Below are 19,927 nucleotides of genomic sequence, written 5' to 3'. Positions count from 1 at the left end.
TTGCCAGAAAGCTCTGCTTAAATATGGTACTACCGAAAAATATCTGTTAGTGCAAATTTCCCAGCAGAATGGAGAACACATTAAAGATGTTTGTACCATTGATAGTAAGTTGTTTAAAATAAATTCATTTTCCCAAATTACTTTTGCGCTCAGTTAGCTCTCTTGGTAGACATGAACCACGCTCAGCGTCTATCTTGCCTTGACGGCTATGCCTGCGTGAACGACCACCAGTTTGTGTACTGCGACGAGGAAATATCTGAGCCGATGGACTGTCCAAAATCAGCGAAATTGCAAACAATCTGCTACGGCGGCTCTGTTGGTTACGGGGAATCAAAGGATGATGCGGGACCCTGCCTCAGAGAGCCAGTCTGCACGCAGAGCGGCGCCTTTTCGTTTGCAGCTGCAACTGGAGCAGGTAATATGGACATGCATTTATTTATTTTAGGGCAGAAATATTATGTGTTTAAAACAAAAAGAGTATTTTAATGGTGTCAGAATGGTTTTTAATTTTATTTTTTGAAGAAAATATAGCATTTTTTGTGTTTTTCCAGATGTTTGATACTGTCCACTTTTTCAAAAATCTTTGAAAACTGTTTAAAAAATATCAGGGGAACAAATCTTTCCATGCTGATCGCTAATTTCATTTATATGTAGAAATGAATAAAACGCATTGAGGCCATTATAATATCAATTTGTGCGAATAATTACATTTTTAAGTGAGACTTTTTAACACAAAAATCTATTTACTAGGAAAGCGCACCTTGAAATCGAATAATTCCGTACTTGCTACCTTCCTACAGAGTTTGAAATTCAATGAAAATTTGCTAGATACTTGAGTAAATCGAGTAAATTAATTACGTCCAAATTTCGGATTTTGGAGACATTCGAAGGCTACAAAAACTGATAAGTTGAAAATCTTGAAAATTGCATTGACAAAAATCCTTTCCTTGGTATATTTTTAAAATATCAAATTACATACAGGATGCAAGTTTGGCTTTATATAATTCAACGGCTACGAGTGCAGAAGGATATCTTGGCAAAATTTGCAGAAGCAGATGAAATTTGAACTTGATTTGGGAAAATTTCCCAAATTTTCCAGAAAATTGAATCACATTTACTTAAAAAATTAAAATATAACCAAAATAAAAGCTTGGTTTCATGGAAAAAAATTTAGAGCAAATTAATTTTGTCTCAATTTTCCAGAGCACTTTTTTCTGTTGTAAAAACTGCGATATTTGCAAGAGTATGAAAATCGCACGTCATTAGATTCGTCTTGCTATAAGCAGATTCCAAAATAAAAAGATGTTTGATATGCAACCACTTTCCAATAAATATGGCAGTTTGAAAATTCTAAATATTTAATATTGTACTTGATTTACGAGGCCAACCATAGCCTCTAGAACAATTTCTCATCTTTTATCAAACACTTTCAAATGGAACAACTAACAAACAATATTTACGTCTATTTTTGTGATTTGTTTGCCCTTTTCCCAAACCATGCATTTTTTTATCAGGCTGCTATCAGATAAAAAAAAAACTCTCAGAATGAAAATTTAAATTTTCAGCCAAAACGCCGGAACTGTGTGGAGCATTTTTCTACTGCAATCAAGCTGGCAGTAACAAATTTAAAGTGCAAACAGGCGTCTGCGATTTTGGACTCGAGTTCAGCGTGAAAAGTGGCAAATGCGAGCCGGAGAGTGTGGCCAATTGCAGCAGAAAGAGTGTGACAGGACCTGGGGAAATTGCGATCGAGGATCCAAGCGTGATTCCCGGTGGAGTTGAGTCAACTAACGTCATGCCTGCTGCCACAATCACGACGAAACCACCGAATAAAGAAGTGGAGGATGAAGCCGAGTACGAATACGAATATCTCGATTATGAGCAGTCTGCAAAACCCACAAGGCCTGGGAAACCTGGCACGTGCACAAAAATCATCTCTCCCGATCCAAGCAGCTGCCGCCACTACTTCGTTTGCACCAGGAGAAACGGGCAGAGGCGCAGAAAGTGTCCCGGTAACCTGCTGTTCAACGAACAGTGGAGAGTCTGCACTCGCAACGTCAAATGCGGCACAAGAAAAATCAATTAAATTAAAATTAACAAAATAGATTTATTGGAAAAATCATAGATTTTAAAAATTTCATTTTTTGGTCAAGCCTAATTTTGGATTGGATGCACTGCTCTATAAAACAAATCAATTGGTGGGTTGTTTTTATCGTCTTGGAAAAAATTTCCTGCAAGGATTAGTTTTGGGGTTTGTAAGATTTGTATGGTTAATCGTAGAGCAAAGGACTAAATTTAGACTATATTTCGAAAGCTGGTTTAGTTTCAAATTTTTAAAATGACGGCGAAATATTTCTTGTCTCATTATTTGCTGTTACCAAAAAATTATAAAAAACATGTATATGAGCTAAATGATAATTAATTAGTCCTGGTATTATTTATAATTATTTTCATAATAAACATCGCTTTGAAATGCAAGTTTCACTGTTTTCCTTTTTCCATCTATCGTCTTTATCTATGTTTGGCTCTTGTATGTATTTGATGAATTGTTTTGTTTGCGTATTTGCAACTACTGCGAAACACACGGAGTGTTGTTGACTGTTTGATTCATATTATTTTGTTGCATGAATAAAAGTGGAGAATGATGCCACGCAGATAACGCAGAGAGGCTCAAACTCCAGTCTTGATTGCCTTCAGCTTCGCCTTCAGAGCTTTCTGCACCGCAAGTAAACGCAAGAGTACGAAATTAGAAAGAAAATTTTTTTGAATTTCCACACTTACCATTCCTTCTTCAGTGCTTTCGGTCAAGTTTTCGAGAATCTGGTTGTTTTTGTTTCGCTCTTTCGTGGCCGCCTCGTCGCGCGCTTTGCTGGAGAATTCGAGGCGCGCTCTGGCGCGCCTAAGTTTCTCGCCAGTGTCGTGAATTTCAGATTTCAGGACGGTCAGTCGCTCCTGAAGATCGCATTTACTCTGAGCTGACTGAAAGAATAAATTAAATATTTTAAATAAATTAATTAATGAGATTATAGGCACATCAGGGTACTACTTGAGCAACCCTGAAAGCGTCTAAGGGGTCGAATTGCACATTTACTGAAAGCTCTCAACTTGTTCATTCCAAATATCGCAGATCGATCCAAAGCAGCGCTCATCGAGCGTCGTTAAAGTGGCTACAAGTGGCAATTTAATAATGTTGATCCTAGGGGGCTACCCTAACTTCAGGTTTCAATTTCTGACCTATTCTAGATATCTTATCTGACCATATCTCACAAAATAAAAACTATGCATACTATCTTACGATTTTCTAGGCACTATACACACACCAAAAGGGCAACATTTTGTTCCATGATCAGAAGAAAAAGGCAATTTTAAATATTCAAAAATTAGAAATGAACTCGAAATTTGGAAAATCCAAAATAATTTCAAATTTAAAAGTTGTAGGGTGATTGATGGGGATCGTTTGGTACAAATTTGATTGTTGTAGCATCATTATAACTCGAGATATTCTCATTTCTGTGAACGCCAAGATTTCACCAAGAAATCAGAATGGTGCCCAAACCAAATTTAAAATATTGCATGACAAATCAAATTTCTACTGGAAACACCCAAAGATAAAATGAACAAATAGAAAGAAACAATTATCACCAACAAACAAAATCACCACAAAACCACATCTTGAGTGTCCAGTGATTAAAGACAGGAAAGGGAGGTTAAGTGGGATCTATGCGGTTGCTTTGAAAAGGCTGTATTTTTTACTATTCAAGCATATATATGTATAAATAGAAAAAATCCCCGCACCTTCAAGTACTTTTGATTCTCGTGGGCCAGTCTGCTGACGTACAGGTCCTCATAGGCTTTGAGGGTTCGCACGCAGTGGTCCCGCCACGCAGCCATCAGGATTCCCGTCTCTGCGCACGCGATGCTCTCTTCTCGAATTAGTTCATCTATATCGCAAGGAATTTTTGTTTTTTGTAAAAAAAGACATTCGAAGAAGAGTTGAAAGAAAATACCCAAAGCCTGCGAGAGAAGTTCCCTGCGGATGACGCAAGGGCCGGACATCCGAGCACCTCTTTCGAACAGCTTCCGGTCCAGTTCAATCCGCAGCCTCTCGATTTCTCTCTCAGTTGCTGGTGCCCGATGAACCTGACGAACCAACAAAATAATTAATAAAAAAGTGTGTATTAGGTTAAATTAATTAATAAACCTTCTGGACATAATAGTCAAGATTGTCACCCACGAAGACACGAGGGGGCAGCAGGATGTCCAGCACTTCGTCTCCAACTTTGATGTCCCTGTAAAGGACATCGTGCTTTTCTTCAGGCTTATTCAACTCCTTGTCCCTTGGTTTTTTCACCTTTTATGTCCGAAACACATCAAAGCTAGGAAATTTACGTACAATTATTAAACATCATTTTCTTACGGGTGTTGGCGCTGCGTAACGTACAAGTGACTCGGGAATGTTTTTCAATACGTGCGACATTTTACAAAAGAGTAAGAATAAATTTTCTTTTCTTAAACAATACATACACAAAATTTTATTTGAAAATCACAATAATAGAACTAAACAATGGTTACAGTAACAAGGGAAATTTTAAAACAATTTTTAACTTTCTTGTATATTGATACAAAAAATCAAATTTTTGAAAATTCTGTGTTTCAAAATTATTTGATAAGAGCCAAATTGATTAAGTAAGTTTACTGATCGGTTTATATCTTCCGAGACTAATGACCTCCTATGATGTTTTTCTAAACAAACTGCGAATATTCAATCAGTTTTGAATTACTCATAACCTGTATTGCAGAAATGGCTAATATGTTAGTATGCTAATTATAAGGAAATCCAGTATTGAAAAACATTTTACTTCGTTTTTCCTCAAAGGTCCAAATATCATGAATGAATGACCGCAGGGCGGACGCACACTTAATTTTGTGCGTCAAACGCAAAAGAGTCCGGAAACCTCTTGGTTTCCCCATTTGCGCACAATCTTAATTCTTCAAACAGTGCGTGTAATTGCAGGGGCACCGTAAAAAAGTAAAGTAGTTGTTGTCATTATATGTGTTATTTCCTTGTGGCAATAAGTGCATAAATACCTCCTACCACTCCGAGAATGTTGATTACTTGGCGGTTTTAGGTGGGCAAGAAGGCGGCCGCTCCTGCCGCACGAGAGAAAAGCTTTACGCTCGTGCTGATCCAGTCGTCTTTAGAACACCTGTGCACACGCTCATCTGTGAGTCAGAGGTAAGAATTCCGTCGCAAAAAAAAGAAATCCCGCACTCACAATAACTTTTCCAATTTCGGTTTTTAAATTCATATAATTTTATAGAAGCGGAAAAGATGGCAGTGACATTGATTTTGGCGTTGCTGGTCGTAGTATTCGTCTGGTGGAGCGCAAGCAAAAAGCCTCCCAACTATCCGCCAGGTAAGCTGACTAAAAAACAGTGTTTTCTAATACAATGACCCTGATATAACGGAATAGCATCTTCAAGGTACAATAAAATTCAAATTTTTCGCAGGCCCGCGCAGATGGCCAATCTTAGGCAATATTTTGTCTATGAGGGGCCGCCCCTTGTACCTGATCGCCCGCGACCTGAAAGAGCGTTACGGCAATGTGGTCGGCCTCTACGTTGGCTCACAACCTTTAGTCATCATCTCGGGTTACGCGGCGGTGAAGGAAGCTTCGTCGCGGGAGGACCTCAGCGGAAGACCTGCTTCCGAACTGTCTTTGGAAATTGGAAATGGACTCATTAGAGGTGATTATTTGTTCTTCTTACCTTAATTCAAAGTCAAAATTTTCCCACATTCGAATTTATTATAGATCAGACTGGTAGCAAAATTTTTGAGATGGTAAAGAGGAAAATTAGGTCTAAATGTTTCCAAGACTGTAATATAATTAAAATAAAATAGATCAAAAAATGTTTCATTGGTCATTCATCTCCGTTTGATTTTTTAAATATCTTTTAATACAATATGCGGCACCCCAACCAATGAAAAAAATCATAATTCCATCTCGAGAAGGTATTTTCCTCTTAAAGCATCTTAAATAAAAGTTAGTAGGAATATCAGCAGAAATATTTCAATTCTTTTTTTAAATGTTAATTTTTTTAAATCATTTTCAGGACTGATTTTCTCCCAGGGTGAGTTATGGAGGGAGCAGAGACGGTTCACCCTTCGCCAACTGCGCGATCTCGGCTTCGGCAAGCGTTCGATGGAAGGTCTAATTCACGAGGAGGTCAACTCTTTGATTTTGGAGGTCGGGCGGATGGCCGGCGCGGATTGGAGCCAGTCTGTGGAGCTAAACAAAGTTCTCGGAACCTCGGGCATCAATGTTCTCTGGCACGTGATGGCGGGTAAGAGCTGATTATTATTTCTTACTTAAATAGTCATAACTGCGTCGTAATTTTCAAAAAGGGCGGCGCTACGCTCACGGCGACCCCAAGTTGAAGGAGTTGACCGGCATGATCAAAGAGCTGCTCACCATCACCGACGCCTCCGGCGGCATTGCAAATAATTTCCCAATGCTGACGCGTTACGCGCCGTTTTTGACCGAGAAAAGCAAGATTCTGGCCGTCAGGAAGAAACTTATCAGCTTTCTAGCAGAGGATATCAACAACCACAAAGCCACGTTGGATTCGGACAATCCCAGGGACTTCATCGATATCTACCTGATTGAAATGGAGAACAACAAAATAAAGGGAAAAGACACGACTTTCACCGGTAAATTTTCAAATATTCTGTCTGCAATTTTCAATTAAAACGAAATATATCTCAGAGAGGTGTTTGACGGAGGTGTGCCGCGACCTTTTCATGGCAGGCCTGGACACTACGTTCAACTCGATCACCTTCGCCCTGGTTTACATGGTCAGGTATCCGCACGTTCAAAAGCGGGTCCAAATGGAGCTCGACGAAGTCGTCGGCCAAGAACGGCTGCCCGGATTAGAAGACAGGACGAGGTCAGTTGCTAAAATATTAGTAATGAGCGGATTCCCTTAAAAGGCCTTTGCAGTTTGCCCTACACGGACGCCACGATCATGGAGGTCCTCAGGGTGAGCACGGTGGTGCCAATGGCCGTGCCTCACGCTCCACTGTCAACGTGCAACACGGACGTTTCTTTCCAAGGGTACACAATTCCAAAGGTGGGTTTAAATACGGTAGAGAAGGTATTTGGGAGCTTGACGCAAAATTCGAAAGGACCAATAATCGATTTGAATGAAACTTAATGTGTCAATAATTGTCTTTATATACGAAGGTGATGAACCAAAATTTATTTCAAAATAAAAAATTGCCTAAGCTAAAAAAGTTTTGATTGGGAAAAATATTTTAATCGACACCAATAAGAAGGCTGATTTTGGCTTAAGTTTATTAAAACACCCCGTAAGGATGGTTAATCAGTTTCAACCCCCCAGAAAAACTTTTAAAAGCCACTAATGTTACTTTCATTATTTGGCACGATTTGCTTAAAACCAGTTCGAAAATAAAATATTTGAAAATTTCCCTTTATTTTTTAGGTGTCAGAAAAAATACGTTTTTTTCAACTCACGCAAATCAAATTGCGTTGAATTTGTATAATTTACAATTCTCAAAGCTGTGAAAATTAAATTTTAAGGGCGTTTTGCTAAAACCCACAACTTTGTGCCCTTGTAACTACGGCAATTTTTTAATTTAGGAAAACAGGACATTTTTGGCAATGATCACGCCTAGTTTCATTCGAATTGATTGACATTCTAACTTTGTGCCTCTTCCGAATGGAAAGAATAACTAGTTAAGCACGTGTCTGATACTACAGAACGCGCGGATTTTGATGAATCTGTCTGGCATTCACATGGAGCCAAAAATTTGGTCCGACCCCGAAAACTTCAGACCCGAACGGTTTTTGAACGACGAGGGAAGACTCCTCAAGCAAGAGTCTCTGGTTCCCTTTGGCTTAGGTAGGTTTTAAATTTCCTAATTCAAAATCACGACTGACGATTAATTTAAAACTTTAGGAAAGCGGCAGTGTTTGGGAGAGTCCCTGGCGAGGAACAATCTATTTCTTTTCTTCACTGCCATAATGCAGCGATTCACCCTGTCAGTGACCCCTGGAGAGGAGCCGCCGTCAGTTGAACCAGTCGGCGGGTTCACCCTCGCTCCCAAGGAATCGCGGGCAACGATAGCTCCTCGATTTTAACTAGACTGATTTTTACACGTGCAAATAAAAGAATCAAAATTATTTTACAAGCTCAAAATCAATCTGAGACAGTTTATTTTGCCGAGAAATGGCAGCGAAGAGGATTTAGCACCACTTGTAAGAGGTCGAACTATATATTATATATACAACTAAGTTTGTGAAATAACAATTGATGTAAATTGAGTCGACTCATTTAATTGCTACATCAGAGATTAAAATAAAAATTAAAAGCGTAGTAGATGTTATAGAGAACACAGTAATCGCAACACCTAGTTATGATGAAATGAAGCGGAATGACGTACAGAAATTATTCAATAACTTCGCACAATGAACATTGTTCACGATTCATATCACTGATCCAATTCGATTCTGAGATTCAAGGAAGTGTCATGAATAAACTTTCCCTACGGTGTAGATTGTACATTGAAGAAGAGCGTTTGTGAACGGTTCTCGCCGGACGCAACACAACACGTAAGAGCACTAACTTTTTGTTAACTCACTCGGTCGACTCTTTGTAGAACTGAAAGAGGGGTGTCGTAGTTACCTGCGTCGCTGGCGTGCTGTTTTTCGCCATGGTATGCACTGGTCTTGTCGTAATCGTCGACGGCAGGGCATTGTGATGGATGCTTTGTGCGAGTTTCGCTTGCGTTTTGTTGCTCCCAGAGCCCACCATGATGTGCACGTTGGGCTAAAACAGAAATTAGTTTTTATTTATGTTGATAGATGCCAATGAAGGCAGAAGCACATGTTGTAGTCATAATTTTTCAGTTAAAATTAAATGCAGCTCCCCCGGTGTGTTTCAAGCTGTTTATTTTCCCGAATATCTACAGAAATGTCCTACTCAACTTGGTTGCAGCCATAGTACATTTCTGCCCCGCCCAAGGGCTGAGGAAAACCTCAGGACATTTCTGTAGATCTATGGAAAATACTTCACTAATTGATTTACACCGAGGAAGCTGTTTTTTATATGTAAAGAAAATAGCTGTTTTGTTTTAATGAGAAAAATATGAATAATTACCTCAAAATTTTCCGCGGACAATACAGTCTTTGACAATGTTACCATCTGTGGGACGGCAGCTGTCACGTCAGTAGCCTGGAAATCAAAACCACATGCTGTTGGAGTGGAATTTTGGCTAAGGGTGAAAATTAATAATTTTGCTATAGTTTGATGCAAGAGCATTGGCGAGAAATTACATAAAAAAATGTTTTGTGGCAGGACTTTATGGGTTATTTTTGGAACTGACAAAGGAATCTAAAATATAAAGCTTTAGCGTTAAAATTAATATTATACAAGAATTTCTATGGTGCTGTGTATTTTTAACAATTTTTTTGGTTAGCAAAATGGTCGTCTCTGATTAGTCTGATTATCATAGCGAAATAAAGTTTTAAATGGCATCCAAATATATTTTTTAAGTATCAAATATACACGATTTTTAATAACGATACCAAAAATTTAGAAAAATTCGATAAGGGGAGCTTAGAATATGTAAGCTTCAATTTTACGTTTTACTGATTGTAAGTTTATTTCTTGCAACATTAAGTTTGCTCGAAGTAAAGCATTACTAAAATTTTTAAGCACAAACTTTCAGCGGATTTAAGATACTAAATGGTTCATATGGCTTGTAATAAGATGATTTTTTGCTTATTCATTAGCCCAGTGTTGAATGCAAGCTCAAACTCTAATATTCACAGACTTTTAGCATGTTTTTTTTCTTAATTCAAGCTTATAAGTTTTTTATTCTTGTAGTCTCTGCCATTAAGTAAATTTTATTATCCAATTATATAAAATTGCAAAAATGGTAATAATAATTTAATATTTTCTTACCGAACCTAACACAGGATGCTGGGGAGTATATGAGATAACTTTCCTCGCATTTTTCGCGACAGTTCCATTGGTTTGGTTACTCATAGATCCTGCGACCGCTGTGTAGTTGATTTTATTATTTTTTGTACTTTGAGCAAGGGCTGGACCATTGTGGTGGGTGTTGCCGAACTCACTTACTTTGGGCATGCTCACAGACTTAGCCTTGCACGTGCGTTTGTGTTCTGTCCAGTGCTTTCTCTGCAAGTGCGTTGAATAAAATTTATGTGTAAAGCAACAAGTCAGTTATTATACCTGGCAAGGGAAGCCGCAGTAGCTAGTGTTCCAGCAACAATACAGGGTCCCTTCGTTGAGGCAAACTGTGCACCAGGTTTTCCTCTTCACCTCATCGATGGTTTGCTTCATCTCCGCCTCAGAGATCTTCTGCATCTCCATTTTGGCTCTCATCGTGCTTTGCTCGACCGTCGTTTCAAAGTCTTGCAGGACCACATCTAGAATGAGGAAACACATTTTTTCATTACAATTGCATTCAAGAAAATTTGTTGTTTGTAGGTGTCCGTCTTAAATGGCGATCTCTTAAAAACCTTACTATACCAGATAGTGCTTGAATTAAATTAACACACCACAAGCTAAAACATGGCAACCTAGGAGATCCCTTTACATATTTTATTTACGCACCATGGTTCCTTTTCAATTCTTCGATGGTCGTCCTGTGGTACCACCGCTCTGCCTCCAGCTGCAGCTTCAGCTGCGCGTTTTCAGTCTTCAAATCTTCCTCAGCACTCTTCTGGGCCAAGTCATTTATCAGCGTGTACACCGTCTGTCTAATATTGTCTGCCAACTGAAATTGAAAATCCCCTTAAATTAGTTTAATTCGATTGAAAGATTGTAATTCAAAACTAACATTGTCAGCCAAGGAATTGAGTTTGGCAATCGCCGGTCCTGCAGCGCTCGGAACTGTTGAATGATTTTGATTCTCAGGCTTGGAATCTTTCTTCTCCACCTGAATAGGTGCTTGGGTTGTCAGCAGGATGAATTTTTGTTGCTGTTTTTTTTAATACCAAATAATTAGAGGTTTGAAAGATTTTTAAATTTTTTTTACCTGTTGGGGGACGACAGGAAGCTTTTTAATTGTAGTAGCTGGGGCAGTCAGCCTTTGGGATAGGAATGACGATTGTGGAGCCTGACCGGCCGCTGTCAAAGATTTTCTCGCCCTGTTCGGCACCAGGTTTTTCTTCAGCAGGGATGTCTGCGGAGGATTCACGGGGAGAGCAGTACTTTTAACAGTCTTGCTAGTAACAGGGACGGTTTTCTGAGGAATATTTTTGAACGCGCCCATGATTGCCATTCCAGCAGATCTCTGCGCCGCTTTCTTCGTTACAGTTTTCCCGATATGGATGTCTGGCTCTACCTCCATCATAACCACCGACTCTTCCTTCTGGGTCTCCTGCTTGTCGAATTCGAGGTCTGACTCGATAAACTCGGACGAGTCACTGGAAATTTCGTAAGAGGGAGACAAGGGAGAGGTGGCGGCCGAAGGCACCGGGGTGACGTCGAGACCAAAGATTTTCAGATTGTTTAAGACTTTGATTCCCTCGGCGATCTTTCTCTTACTCTGCGGACACTTTATCGCCTTGGCGGATTTTTCCGTGGTCCCTTTCAGAGACTGGTTGAAGTCTTCTGCCTCGTGCCGCAGCATCTCAGCGTCTTCATCCAGAGTGATGACGGATTTGACCTTTTTGGCTGGGGATGCTCCATCCTCGTGATCCACCAGAGGGTCTACCTCATCGTCTATGTCACTGAGATCAGAGTTGAGAGTCTTGAGTTCTTTCATCAAGCTGGCCGCAGCTTTGATTACAGGGTTGCCAGACTCTCTGTCTGATTCGCTGCCACTTGTCTTCTCTTTTACTTTGAGCTTGGATGCTGCAGTCTGAATGGGAACTGACGGATCGATTTTCGAGCCTGAAAATAGATTAATGCCGGTTGATAAAAAGTTCAAAATATACACGTGATAATATCCTCTTGAAACCAAAATATCCAACAATATGTTAGCTACCATAAATCTAGTGCTACAAGTACGTTTTAGTTGAAGATCGAGATAGGCAAAAGATAAATTTCCTACTTAAGAATTCAATGATAGCTAAATTACACAAAATATCCTGTCACCAGAAATTTGTTTAAATGGACGCAACCTTTTCTCGCTCTTTGCTTTCTGTCTTCTGTAAATGATGCTTCAAATAATCTTCGGAAATTAGAATTCGAATTGGGATTCATTTTGTTTGCTAGAAACAAGAGTTCAGTTAGTTGGTTTAAAACTGGCAGCTAACACTGGAATTATCCACAGGTTAGCTGTTACAAAACGTCTTATTTTAATTTTTGTTACATATATTTTTAGTGAAGAATTTCACTCAACACTGGATAGAGTAAAAACAGTTCTCTATACACTTGATAATTTTTAACAGTAAACAAAAAGCTGATGTTTGCTTTAAAATTATAATTTAAATTTATCAAATCTACAAGCTTGAATGAGTTGAATTTCCCATAACCAAGAGTGGTTATAGGTGCAACAAAATAAAACGAAGCCAGTGATTGGGGAGGAGTTGCCATTCATTATCCTAAAGTTCCTAAAGATAATGCCCTTAACGATTTTTTACTCCAAAAGGAACACAGTCACGCTCCTCAATTATCCCGTTTTCGCGTCTTAAGTTTGAACTTTACAAGAAATACCCCTTACCGACATATTTTTATTTTTGTATCTGGACTAGAACCATTTACAGACAACGTCACCCGTAAAATTATTGGAAATAATATGAATGCAATTAAAATAGCTTACCTGTTAGTGAAATTTTTCTTTTGAGTTGTCCCTGGCCCTTCCTCTCATCATCACTCTTGGCAGATGATGACTGCGGTGATTCCGATGCCGAAATAGGGCACATCAGCTCAGTAGCTGGTTTCACCTTAATATAGTTGCTGACAGAGTCTTGCGAGTCATCATCCTCAGGCAGAGTCGTTATGCTAGCGGCATCAGGCTTACCAGTCTTTGCTTCCCCACCGGTTGAGGAATGGGAGGACTGGGACACCTGCGAGTCGACGCTAGAGAGCCGCTTTAGCACCACGCTTGGCTGCGAGAGGTTGCTCTTCTGGGCGTCCTCTGCAGGAGTTTTTTGGACACTGGGTTTCCCCACTTCATCAGGATTGTACTGCAAAGAATATGCTTGAAGAGAGCGAATTAAATTTCAACAAACTTACATTTGGAAGCATTTTTTTCACTTGTCCCTCCATGTCTTTGGGATTTAGGAAAGTGATGTTCGACGCGAAGACGTAAGATCCATATCGCTCTTTCAGTTTTGCAATGTGCCGATCCACCTCCTAAAATCACAACAATTAAAATGAAGAACACAAAATTCTCCCGTATAAAAACCTTTATGCATAGAGAAACATCCTCTCGTGGCTTCTTCACTTGGGCGGGAGCTGGATACCAAGCTGTGTACAGCATGCAGTCTACAATGGGCAAGTAAGCCCTGTCATGCTTGCCGAAGAACCGGACGTCTACCAGGGTCCCGCCCTGGTTGAAGGACATGGCCTTTGCCGGCCAGTAAGGGAAGCCCTTCATTTTGGCCCACACCAGGAGGTGGGGACGATCCTAGAATAACATTTTCTGTGATTTTAAAAGTGGATTATAAGCCAGGTATGCTTACACAAGCTTGAATGAACCAGTCTGGTTTCATGGTGTAGGCGTTGAACAGGCAGTTGGGGCAGCTCTCGATCTCCTTTGTTTCTTCTCGCACCACACGCAGCATTTGCTTAGCTATTGTCGTCAGTTTAGCTTGGGCTAAAATAATACCCTTGATATTATTTTACATACTACTTCCAATTGCATTTGAGGACAAGACTTTTGAAGACTGATAAAGCCAGCTCGAAATTCTGGCCACTGCGTTAAAAATAATAATGACAAGGGACGATTGCATTACCTGAATTAAATATTATGGAGTTGTGGCAGATCCATTTAAAGTCGGCTAGTAGCTCTCTTGGGCTGCGGTACAAACTGTTTTTCACCTTCTCCTCAATTTCAGATATGCACACAGGGTGGATAATATAGTCCAGGTACTGTGGAAATTCCTTCATGTTGACCGTGTGCATGAATGGCTGAAATAAATTAGTTAGTGGTGGAACATTTCTTTGTGACGTGGAAGCAAACTCACTTCGGTTGATGGAGTAACCGCTCTGTCGATGACATATTTAAAAAGAACGTTGAGCTGCTCTTGCGTTCCTTCGCTTCTAGGCCTGCAATTCAATGCGCGACGCGAGTCATTATGACACATTATTTGTTTAAGGCACTCACTTTGGCTCAAAAGAGAATGGCGAGCACTCTGGGCACTCCCATTTATTAGGATTCGCCTGGCGGTCTGGGTATTTGATGGGCGGGGCACACTTTAGGTGAAACGAGCGTAAACAAGTTGAGCAAGGCTTGTTATTTCCTTCTGACAACTCCTTGTGGCAGATCCAGCAGTATGGGTCGTGCACAGCCTGTTCCAAAATAAATTAGCAAGCCATTTGACATGACATGACGCAACCCTCACCTCCCCTTCCACCGCATTCTTGCGTTTGGCCACCAGTGGCCCTTCCTCAATCGGGTTTACGTCCTCGTCGTCATCGTGGTCCTGGCTGCTGCTCGGACTACTGTTACTGACCTTCTGTCTCTTCGGCCTCAGGCCTTTCGTCACCGGAGTGTTAGACCTGCATCACCAAGTTCTAGAATCTATCCAAACTGCGTAATAAAGTTTATTTACCTTGATGACCTTGTACGTCGATCTAATTTGGATGACTCATCCAAGTCCACCGAAGCAATGGATGCTGCTCTGGGCGTCGAACAACGGCTCTCTGAGTCAGCCTTTTCAGTAGTCTCTGCCACGTCAGACATGTTGTTTTATCAGATATCTTCACCTGGGAACAATTAAAGTAAATTTAGAGAATCGTCATAGATTTTCTTGTATCACAGCTGTTGGCACATGGCCTGTTTTAAATTTGCGGCAGCGAACTTACACAACTTGAGTGCACACGTTTCCACCCGCATTTTGCCTTATATGGCTACCCTCCTTGGAATTGAAAAGAAAAGAACAAACAACTATTGTTCCCTCCCCCGCGACTTGACCTGAGGCTATGGATACATTCCATCATGGAGGATAGAATCAAAACAAATCGCTTCCTGAGACGCGACCTCAAAAAATTATAATCTGATTTTCGCGACCATTTTTCCAAGACTGCCAACTCGAGGTCCTTGGCAAGGATTGCATTGACCCGAGTAGTGTCTTTTTTGCTCTCTCTCCATGAAAGTAGACAGCGGCAGAGGCTCCCCTAGCTTCCTCCTGCCTCTCGAGGCACTGTCATCCGCCTCGCACATTATTATCGATTTCACCTGCGTAACACAAAAATTTCGATCAATTTTTCCGTGAAAGACCTACCAGAAATTGAAAGGGTGCTGTTGGTGAGTGTCAGAAGCGGCTTGTGCCCTGGAAACCTGGCAAATTCGGCCGCAAATGCGTCGGCATGAACCTTCTTTTGCGCTCGGCTGCTGCTGGTCCGCCCGACTTCCCCCTCCACAAACTCTCTCGCGTTTAGCTGTTCCGTCTGCTGTCTGCCGTGCGCTGGCAACTATACTGCACCTCCCTCGCCTCCCGTTTAGTCCTCTCCTTTGCTGCGTAATGCCGCAACTAGCTGAGTCTTTATAATTTTCTCATGAAAGTTTTAAGGAAAAAACACCTTTTAGAGAAAATTGAAAGTTATTAATGAATTCCTGATGGATAGATAGAATGACTCTACAGTTTGCTTTCATAATGAAGAAAGAAAACATAATAAAATAATAATAACAATAATTTCGGTATAAATATTATGTTGGTCAAGGACAAAAAAATATTTCACTCTCAAAACGGAGATAAAATAAATTGGTGACCTGCTTGACCAGAAAATAGCAACTGTTATGATTTATATTTTGTAATATTTTATCGCTTTTATTTAGGCGCAGTTAAAAGATGGACGGATTGCAATGTGGAGCTTCAGTAGATGAAGAGACAGAACCTGAGGAACCAAAGGTTGGTGATTGCTGCGGCGAAGGTTGCAACCCTTGCGTGTATGACATTTACCGGGAAAGTCTGAAGAGATTCAAAGCAAAAAGACCAAATGTAATTTCTGCAGACTCCTTAGGCCTGGACAAGATAGAGTTTAAGCCCTTCCGACTGACAATCATTACACCTCAAACTAAAGACACTTCCATTTACAGGTAAAATTTATTAACTTATTACAGTACATTTTTAAACTCAGGGATATAAAACTAAAATTTCAGATTCGAGTCTAGCGAAAGTATATCCATAAAAATTGGCCAACATTTGGAATTGTTGGTTCCGTGCCAAAGTGAAAACGGTGTCAAAGAAATAGTTCGAAAGTATGAGATGCATTTAGATTGAATTTCAAATAATCCTCTTCTCCTTTTAAAAAAGGTATAGCCCTATTGCTTGGACAGACACTTCTTTTGATGTGATAATTAAGCGGTATGCTAATGGTGAAGCGTCAAAATATTTTGACAAAGCTGAGCCTGGGAACGTGATGAGCTGGAGAGGTCCCTACGGCAATTTCAGTTACAGCAAAGACGAACAGGAGCAGCTGGTGATACTTTGCGCAGGCACAGGAATTGCCCCAGTCATTCCAATCATCAGGTAACAACAACAGCAGATAAACTAGAAGGTATACAACTTTGATAATTATTATTACAGAACTATAGTAGAAAATAGTGAGGACGAAACGACGATCAAACTGCTGTGCGGCTCTCACACCCTTGAAGACCGCTTGCTAATGGACACGCTTAACGAGCTTAAAGCTTTTTGGAATTTTGTTTACACTCATTATGTGACATCCAACGATGGCGAAGCAGGTTGGGGAGAAAAGGTCGTCAGAGGGCGAATACAGGAGACTGACATATTAAATGTGATTTCGGCGTCAAGTAAAAAGAGTAAGGTTCTCATTTGCGGCTCCGACTCATTTTGTGATGACATGAAGGAAACTGTTAGAAAAACTGGTGCGGACTTTCACTGTTTTTAATTGGTTCAAATTACCTCTACATTTTTAATTGATGAGGGCCTCGTGGAAATGGAATAACGTCTTTTATGTTCAAAACTCCCAACATACTCTGTAACAGCCTCTCAAAGCCAATACCAAAGCCTGAGGTAGGCACATTCCCGTGTCTGCAAATAAAATGTTTTTAATAAAAGACATCAACAGGCATCAAACATACTTTCTAATTTCCAGATACCACTCCATGTGCTTCATAGCATTTTTGTCCCCACACTGCAATAGCCTTTCCTCAATGACCTTCATATCTGGCTCTCGAACACTTCCGCCACACAGTTCTCCACAGATCGGGCCTAAGAGGTCGAACGCCAAAGCCTGAAAGAAAGAAGTGAAAATTATCTTGGGTTCACTATTTTTCAATGCGAAAAAAACTGCACCATGGGCTACTTGCACAAAAAAATAATAAATGAAAGTTGGAAAACAATATGTGGGGGTTCAAATTTTTTCGATTTCTGTCATTAGCACTAAAATTGATGGGAAATACGAAAAAACGAATGTTTTATTACAGATAATGGCAAACCCTGTATTAAACTGGTTTTATACCTGACTAGAATCATTTCGCTTCATGTAAAATGCTTTTGTGTGCGCAGGCCAATGAGTTATGAATATCAAACTCTGGCCCGTTTCCTGAAGGCTGCGATTGCTGAGGAACAATTCATGCTCCTTTTTAAAATTTTCTCCAATGACCACCTTAACTTCGAATTGACTCTCGTGCTGCTTCAGTATTTCTGCTGCCTCGTCATACTGCATTCTAGGGAAAGCTGGGCCGTTTGCTATTTTATCCAGACGCTCCTGCCAAGGTAATTTAATGTAAATTAGATATAAATTTTAGGAAATTATCAAAAAGTACTATCAAATTGCAGTTGCTAATTTTTCCCAGGTACTCGAGATCGTTCTTGCACGAGTCTAGAAGTTTTTGCGCTGTGCCCTTCACAAGCTGCTCGGTTAAGTCCATTGGCTCTTCGATATCATCACTAAATGCAGTCTCGGCCTCCAGCATGTAGAATTCGGAGAGGTGGAGCCTTGATTTAGAATTTTCCGCCCTGAACACTGGGCCAAATGTGTAAACCTTGCCAAGGCCCCTGAATATCAAATCCGTGATTTAATATTTCCATTTGTCTTAAATATACCTGGCCGCTGCCTCAAGCTGGAGCTGTCCAGAAACCGTGAGGAAGGCTTCGCAGTTGAAGTAAGCCTCTTCGAGCGTCATCCCGTGCTTCCTTATCGCGTCAAGGCACTCTTTGTTGTGGGGCTGCACGGTGAAGACTTCTCCGGCACCTTCGCAGTCATTTGAAGTCAAAATAGGCGTGCTCACGCAAATATAGTCCATTTCCCCCAGGATGTAGTGCAAGCTCCGCATGGCAGCATCTCGTAGTCTCAGCACACTGGCAAAGGGCGAGTGTCGAGGCCTGCAATTAGCGTTTGAATATTATAGTTATTAAACAAAAAAATGTGAATTTAAATTATCCTGCCTATAATGCAAGAACTGTCTGATGTAATCATCTGGATAAGACTTTCTGGCAGCGAAAGGATAGTCTGTCGTTGCGTCGCAGGAGCCGAGTACTTTGATTTTGTCTGCTTTTAGCTCCTTTTGGTTGTTTGGGTTCACAGCAAGGCGGCCACATGCCTCTAGGGAAGCTCCAAACCCCATGTTACTGGTCATCATCTCTTTTGGAATCACAATTTGCAGCCTTTCTGGTCCGGAACCATCGTTGATGTCAATAAAAACGGCGCCTTTCATTTTTCTTACGGATTTTATCCAGCCCTGAAAATTAAGAAATATTTTAGATACCCTTTTAAACATTTATTTCATAATTTTTGATCTGCATTACAAACATATAAAACTCAAAATTGATTTTAATTTTACCTTGACAGTGACATTTCCATTTTTATTTCCACGAAAGATATCACAAACGCTATAACAAGGCGCATGCTCTGGTTTTGAAGAGTAATTTCTTCTCCTAAGAAAATGTCTAAGAAAACTTGGTCGCAATCCAGCCGAAAGAGCCATGCTTTTTGTCCACATTTTTCGCCTTCAACTTGTTTACAAAATTTGCCGGCCGGATCTATGAAATAAGCGCAGACGCCCCCTTCTGCGACTGACTGACACGCCCTCATCTCGATTTTGTTTTCGTCTTCTCTTGACGTCTTGACTGTGTTTCTACATAAATATTTAGGGCTGTGCAGTGCAGGGCCTTTCTGGCTCTGGTATAAATACACATATTAATAATTTTGTTCCTGTTAAATAACGGAAACGTTTTAGTATGAGTGATCTACAAAAAACTTGAATTTGAGCATTTTTTAAAGGTTGGTAGGAGAAATATTAAAAAAAACCCTTTGGTTGCATGCGTTTGGGATTTTATAGCCGGCGTCAACCAGGTGTAGACTTTATAATATCTTATCACACTATTTAGGAATTCAAATGTTACACTCCTAAATGGGTAATTCCCGCGTCATTTCCTATTTTATTGTGCGATGCAAGGAGAAGATTTAAAAAAAGTGATTTTTTTTACCCATAAAAACACGGACGAGATGAATAATTTAACATTGTTTTGTGTTCCGCTTTTTCCTGTTCGCTCACGCTCTCATCTTATCAATTTTTATTTTATCGAAACGATTTGCATGCCAAATGTCTACAAATCTGAACTGATAACTGCGTACACACGTGTCTATCAAGTTATGTTGTGTTCTATTCTGTTCGATAACTTACACTCTTCGGTTTTTCCAAAAGAAAAACATTGTACCGAGAAGTGTAGGACAAATTTAGTGGTGGTCAAAGATTTTAAATTCACACACTGCGTTTGATTTTCAGGAAAGACGT

At 40.2% G+C, this 19,927-nt stretch overlaps 6 protein-coding genes across 10 annotated transcripts; 3 read left to right on the top strand and 3 right to left on the bottom strand.

Annotated features, from left to right (window-relative positions):
* The first annotated feature begins 55 nt into the window (after positions 1-55).
* LOC135947306 (uncharacterized) lies at positions 56-2,478 on the top strand. The gene is made up of 3 exons (XM_065496042.1): positions 56-104; positions 154-415; positions 1,566-2,478. Exons 1-3 carry the CDS (start codon positions 69-71, stop codon positions 2,084-2,086), a joined length of 819 nt encoding a protein of 272 aa, XP_065352114.1. The 5' UTR covers positions 56-68; the 3' UTR covers positions 2,087-2,478.
* LOC135947307 (axonemal dynein light intermediate polypeptide 1-like) lies at positions 2,101-4,512 on the bottom strand. Its single transcript, XM_065496044.1, has 6 exons — positions 4,418-4,512; positions 4,202-4,351; positions 4,008-4,140; positions 3,796-3,941; positions 2,782-2,979; positions 2,101-2,715 (listed from the first exon to the last, which is right to left on the bottom strand). Exons 1-6 carry the CDS (start codon positions 4,475-4,477, stop codon positions 2,671-2,673), a joined length of 732 nt encoding a protein of 243 aa, XP_065352116.1. The 5' UTR covers positions 4,478-4,512; the 3' UTR covers positions 2,101-2,670.
* An 809-nt stretch (positions 4,513-5,321) lies between these two features.
* Positions 5,322-8,345, top strand: LOC135947301 (methyl farnesoate epoxidase-like). Its single transcript, XM_065496037.1, has 8 exons — positions 5,322-5,417; positions 5,512-5,748; positions 6,115-6,345; positions 6,407-6,712; positions 6,768-6,948; positions 7,002-7,131; positions 7,782-7,923; positions 7,981-8,345. The coding sequence occupies exons 1-8, from the start codon at positions 5,333-5,335 to the stop codon at positions 8,160-8,162; spliced, it is 1,494 nt and encodes a 497-aa protein (XP_065352109.1). The 5' UTR covers positions 5,322-5,332; the 3' UTR covers positions 8,163-8,345.
* On the bottom strand, positions 8,172-15,630 carry Zmynd8 (Zinc finger MYND-type containing 8). 4 transcript variants are annotated; one of them, XM_065496032.1, is made up of 18 exons: positions 15,447-15,629; positions 14,775-14,928; positions 14,565-14,721; positions 14,327-14,511; positions 14,187-14,268; positions 13,956-14,130; positions 13,683-13,816; positions 13,406-13,627; positions 13,234-13,353; positions 12,818-13,184; positions 12,177-12,266; positions 11,087-11,946; positions 10,889-11,029; positions 10,663-10,825; positions 10,279-10,475; positions 9,988-10,224; positions 9,181-9,255; positions 8,172-8,850 (listed from the first exon to the last, which is right to left on the bottom strand). In XM_065496032.1, the coding sequence occupies exons 2-18, from the start codon at positions 14,903-14,905 to the stop codon at positions 8,659-8,661; spliced, it is 3,528 nt and encodes a 1,175-aa protein (XP_065352104.1). In that variant the 5' UTR covers positions 14,906-14,928; positions 15,447-15,629; the 3' UTR covers positions 8,172-8,658. The 4 variants fall into 4 exon arrangements, 3 of the variants coding, with proteins under 3 accessions (XP_065352104.1, XP_065352105.1, XP_065352106.1); XM_065496033.1 differs by lacking the exon at positions 15,447-15,629 and adding an exon at positions 15,028-15,128; XR_010575613.1 differs by lacking the exon at positions 8,172-8,850 and having other exon boundaries at positions 9,988-10,085; positions 10,165-10,224; positions 15,447-15,630.
* On the top strand, positions 15,197-17,076 carry LOC135947305 (NADH-cytochrome b5 reductase-like). Of its 2 annotated transcripts, none has more exons than XM_065496040.1 (5): positions 15,197-15,469; positions 16,001-16,261; positions 16,325-16,423; positions 16,479-16,694; positions 16,752-17,076. In XM_065496040.1, the coding sequence occupies exons 2-5, from the start codon at positions 16,014-16,016 to the stop codon at positions 17,074-17,076; spliced, it is 888 nt and encodes a 295-aa protein (XP_065352112.1). In that variant the 5' UTR covers positions 15,197-15,469; positions 16,001-16,013. The 2 variants fall into 2 exon arrangements, with proteins under 2 accessions (XP_065352112.1, XP_065352113.1); XM_065496041.1 differs by lacking the exon at positions 15,197-15,469 and adding an exon at positions 15,598-15,683.
* Positions 17,059-19,169, bottom strand: AsnRS-m (asparagine--tRNA ligase, mitochondrial). The gene is made up of 7 exons (XM_065496038.1): positions 18,974-19,169; positions 18,579-18,871; positions 18,237-18,515; positions 17,957-18,188; positions 17,650-17,898; positions 17,270-17,421; positions 17,059-17,219 (listed from the first exon to the last, which is right to left on the bottom strand). Exons 1-7 carry the CDS (start codon positions 19,130-19,132, stop codon positions 17,093-17,095), a joined length of 1,491 nt encoding a protein of 496 aa, XP_065352110.1. The 5' UTR covers positions 19,133-19,169; the 3' UTR covers positions 17,059-17,092.
* Between the last annotated feature and the right edge of the window lie 758 nt (positions 19,170-19,927).

This window comes from Cloeon dipterum, chromosome X, assembly GCF_949628265.1.
Source record: "Cloeon dipterum chromosome X, ieCloDipt1.1, whole genome shotgun sequence".
NCBI lineage: Eukaryota > Metazoa > Arthropoda > Insecta > Ephemeroptera > Baetidae > Cloeon > Cloeon dipterum.
The sequence above is the reverse complement of the archived record's forward strand: the minus strand, read 5'-3'. Positions and strand labels throughout refer to the sequence as shown.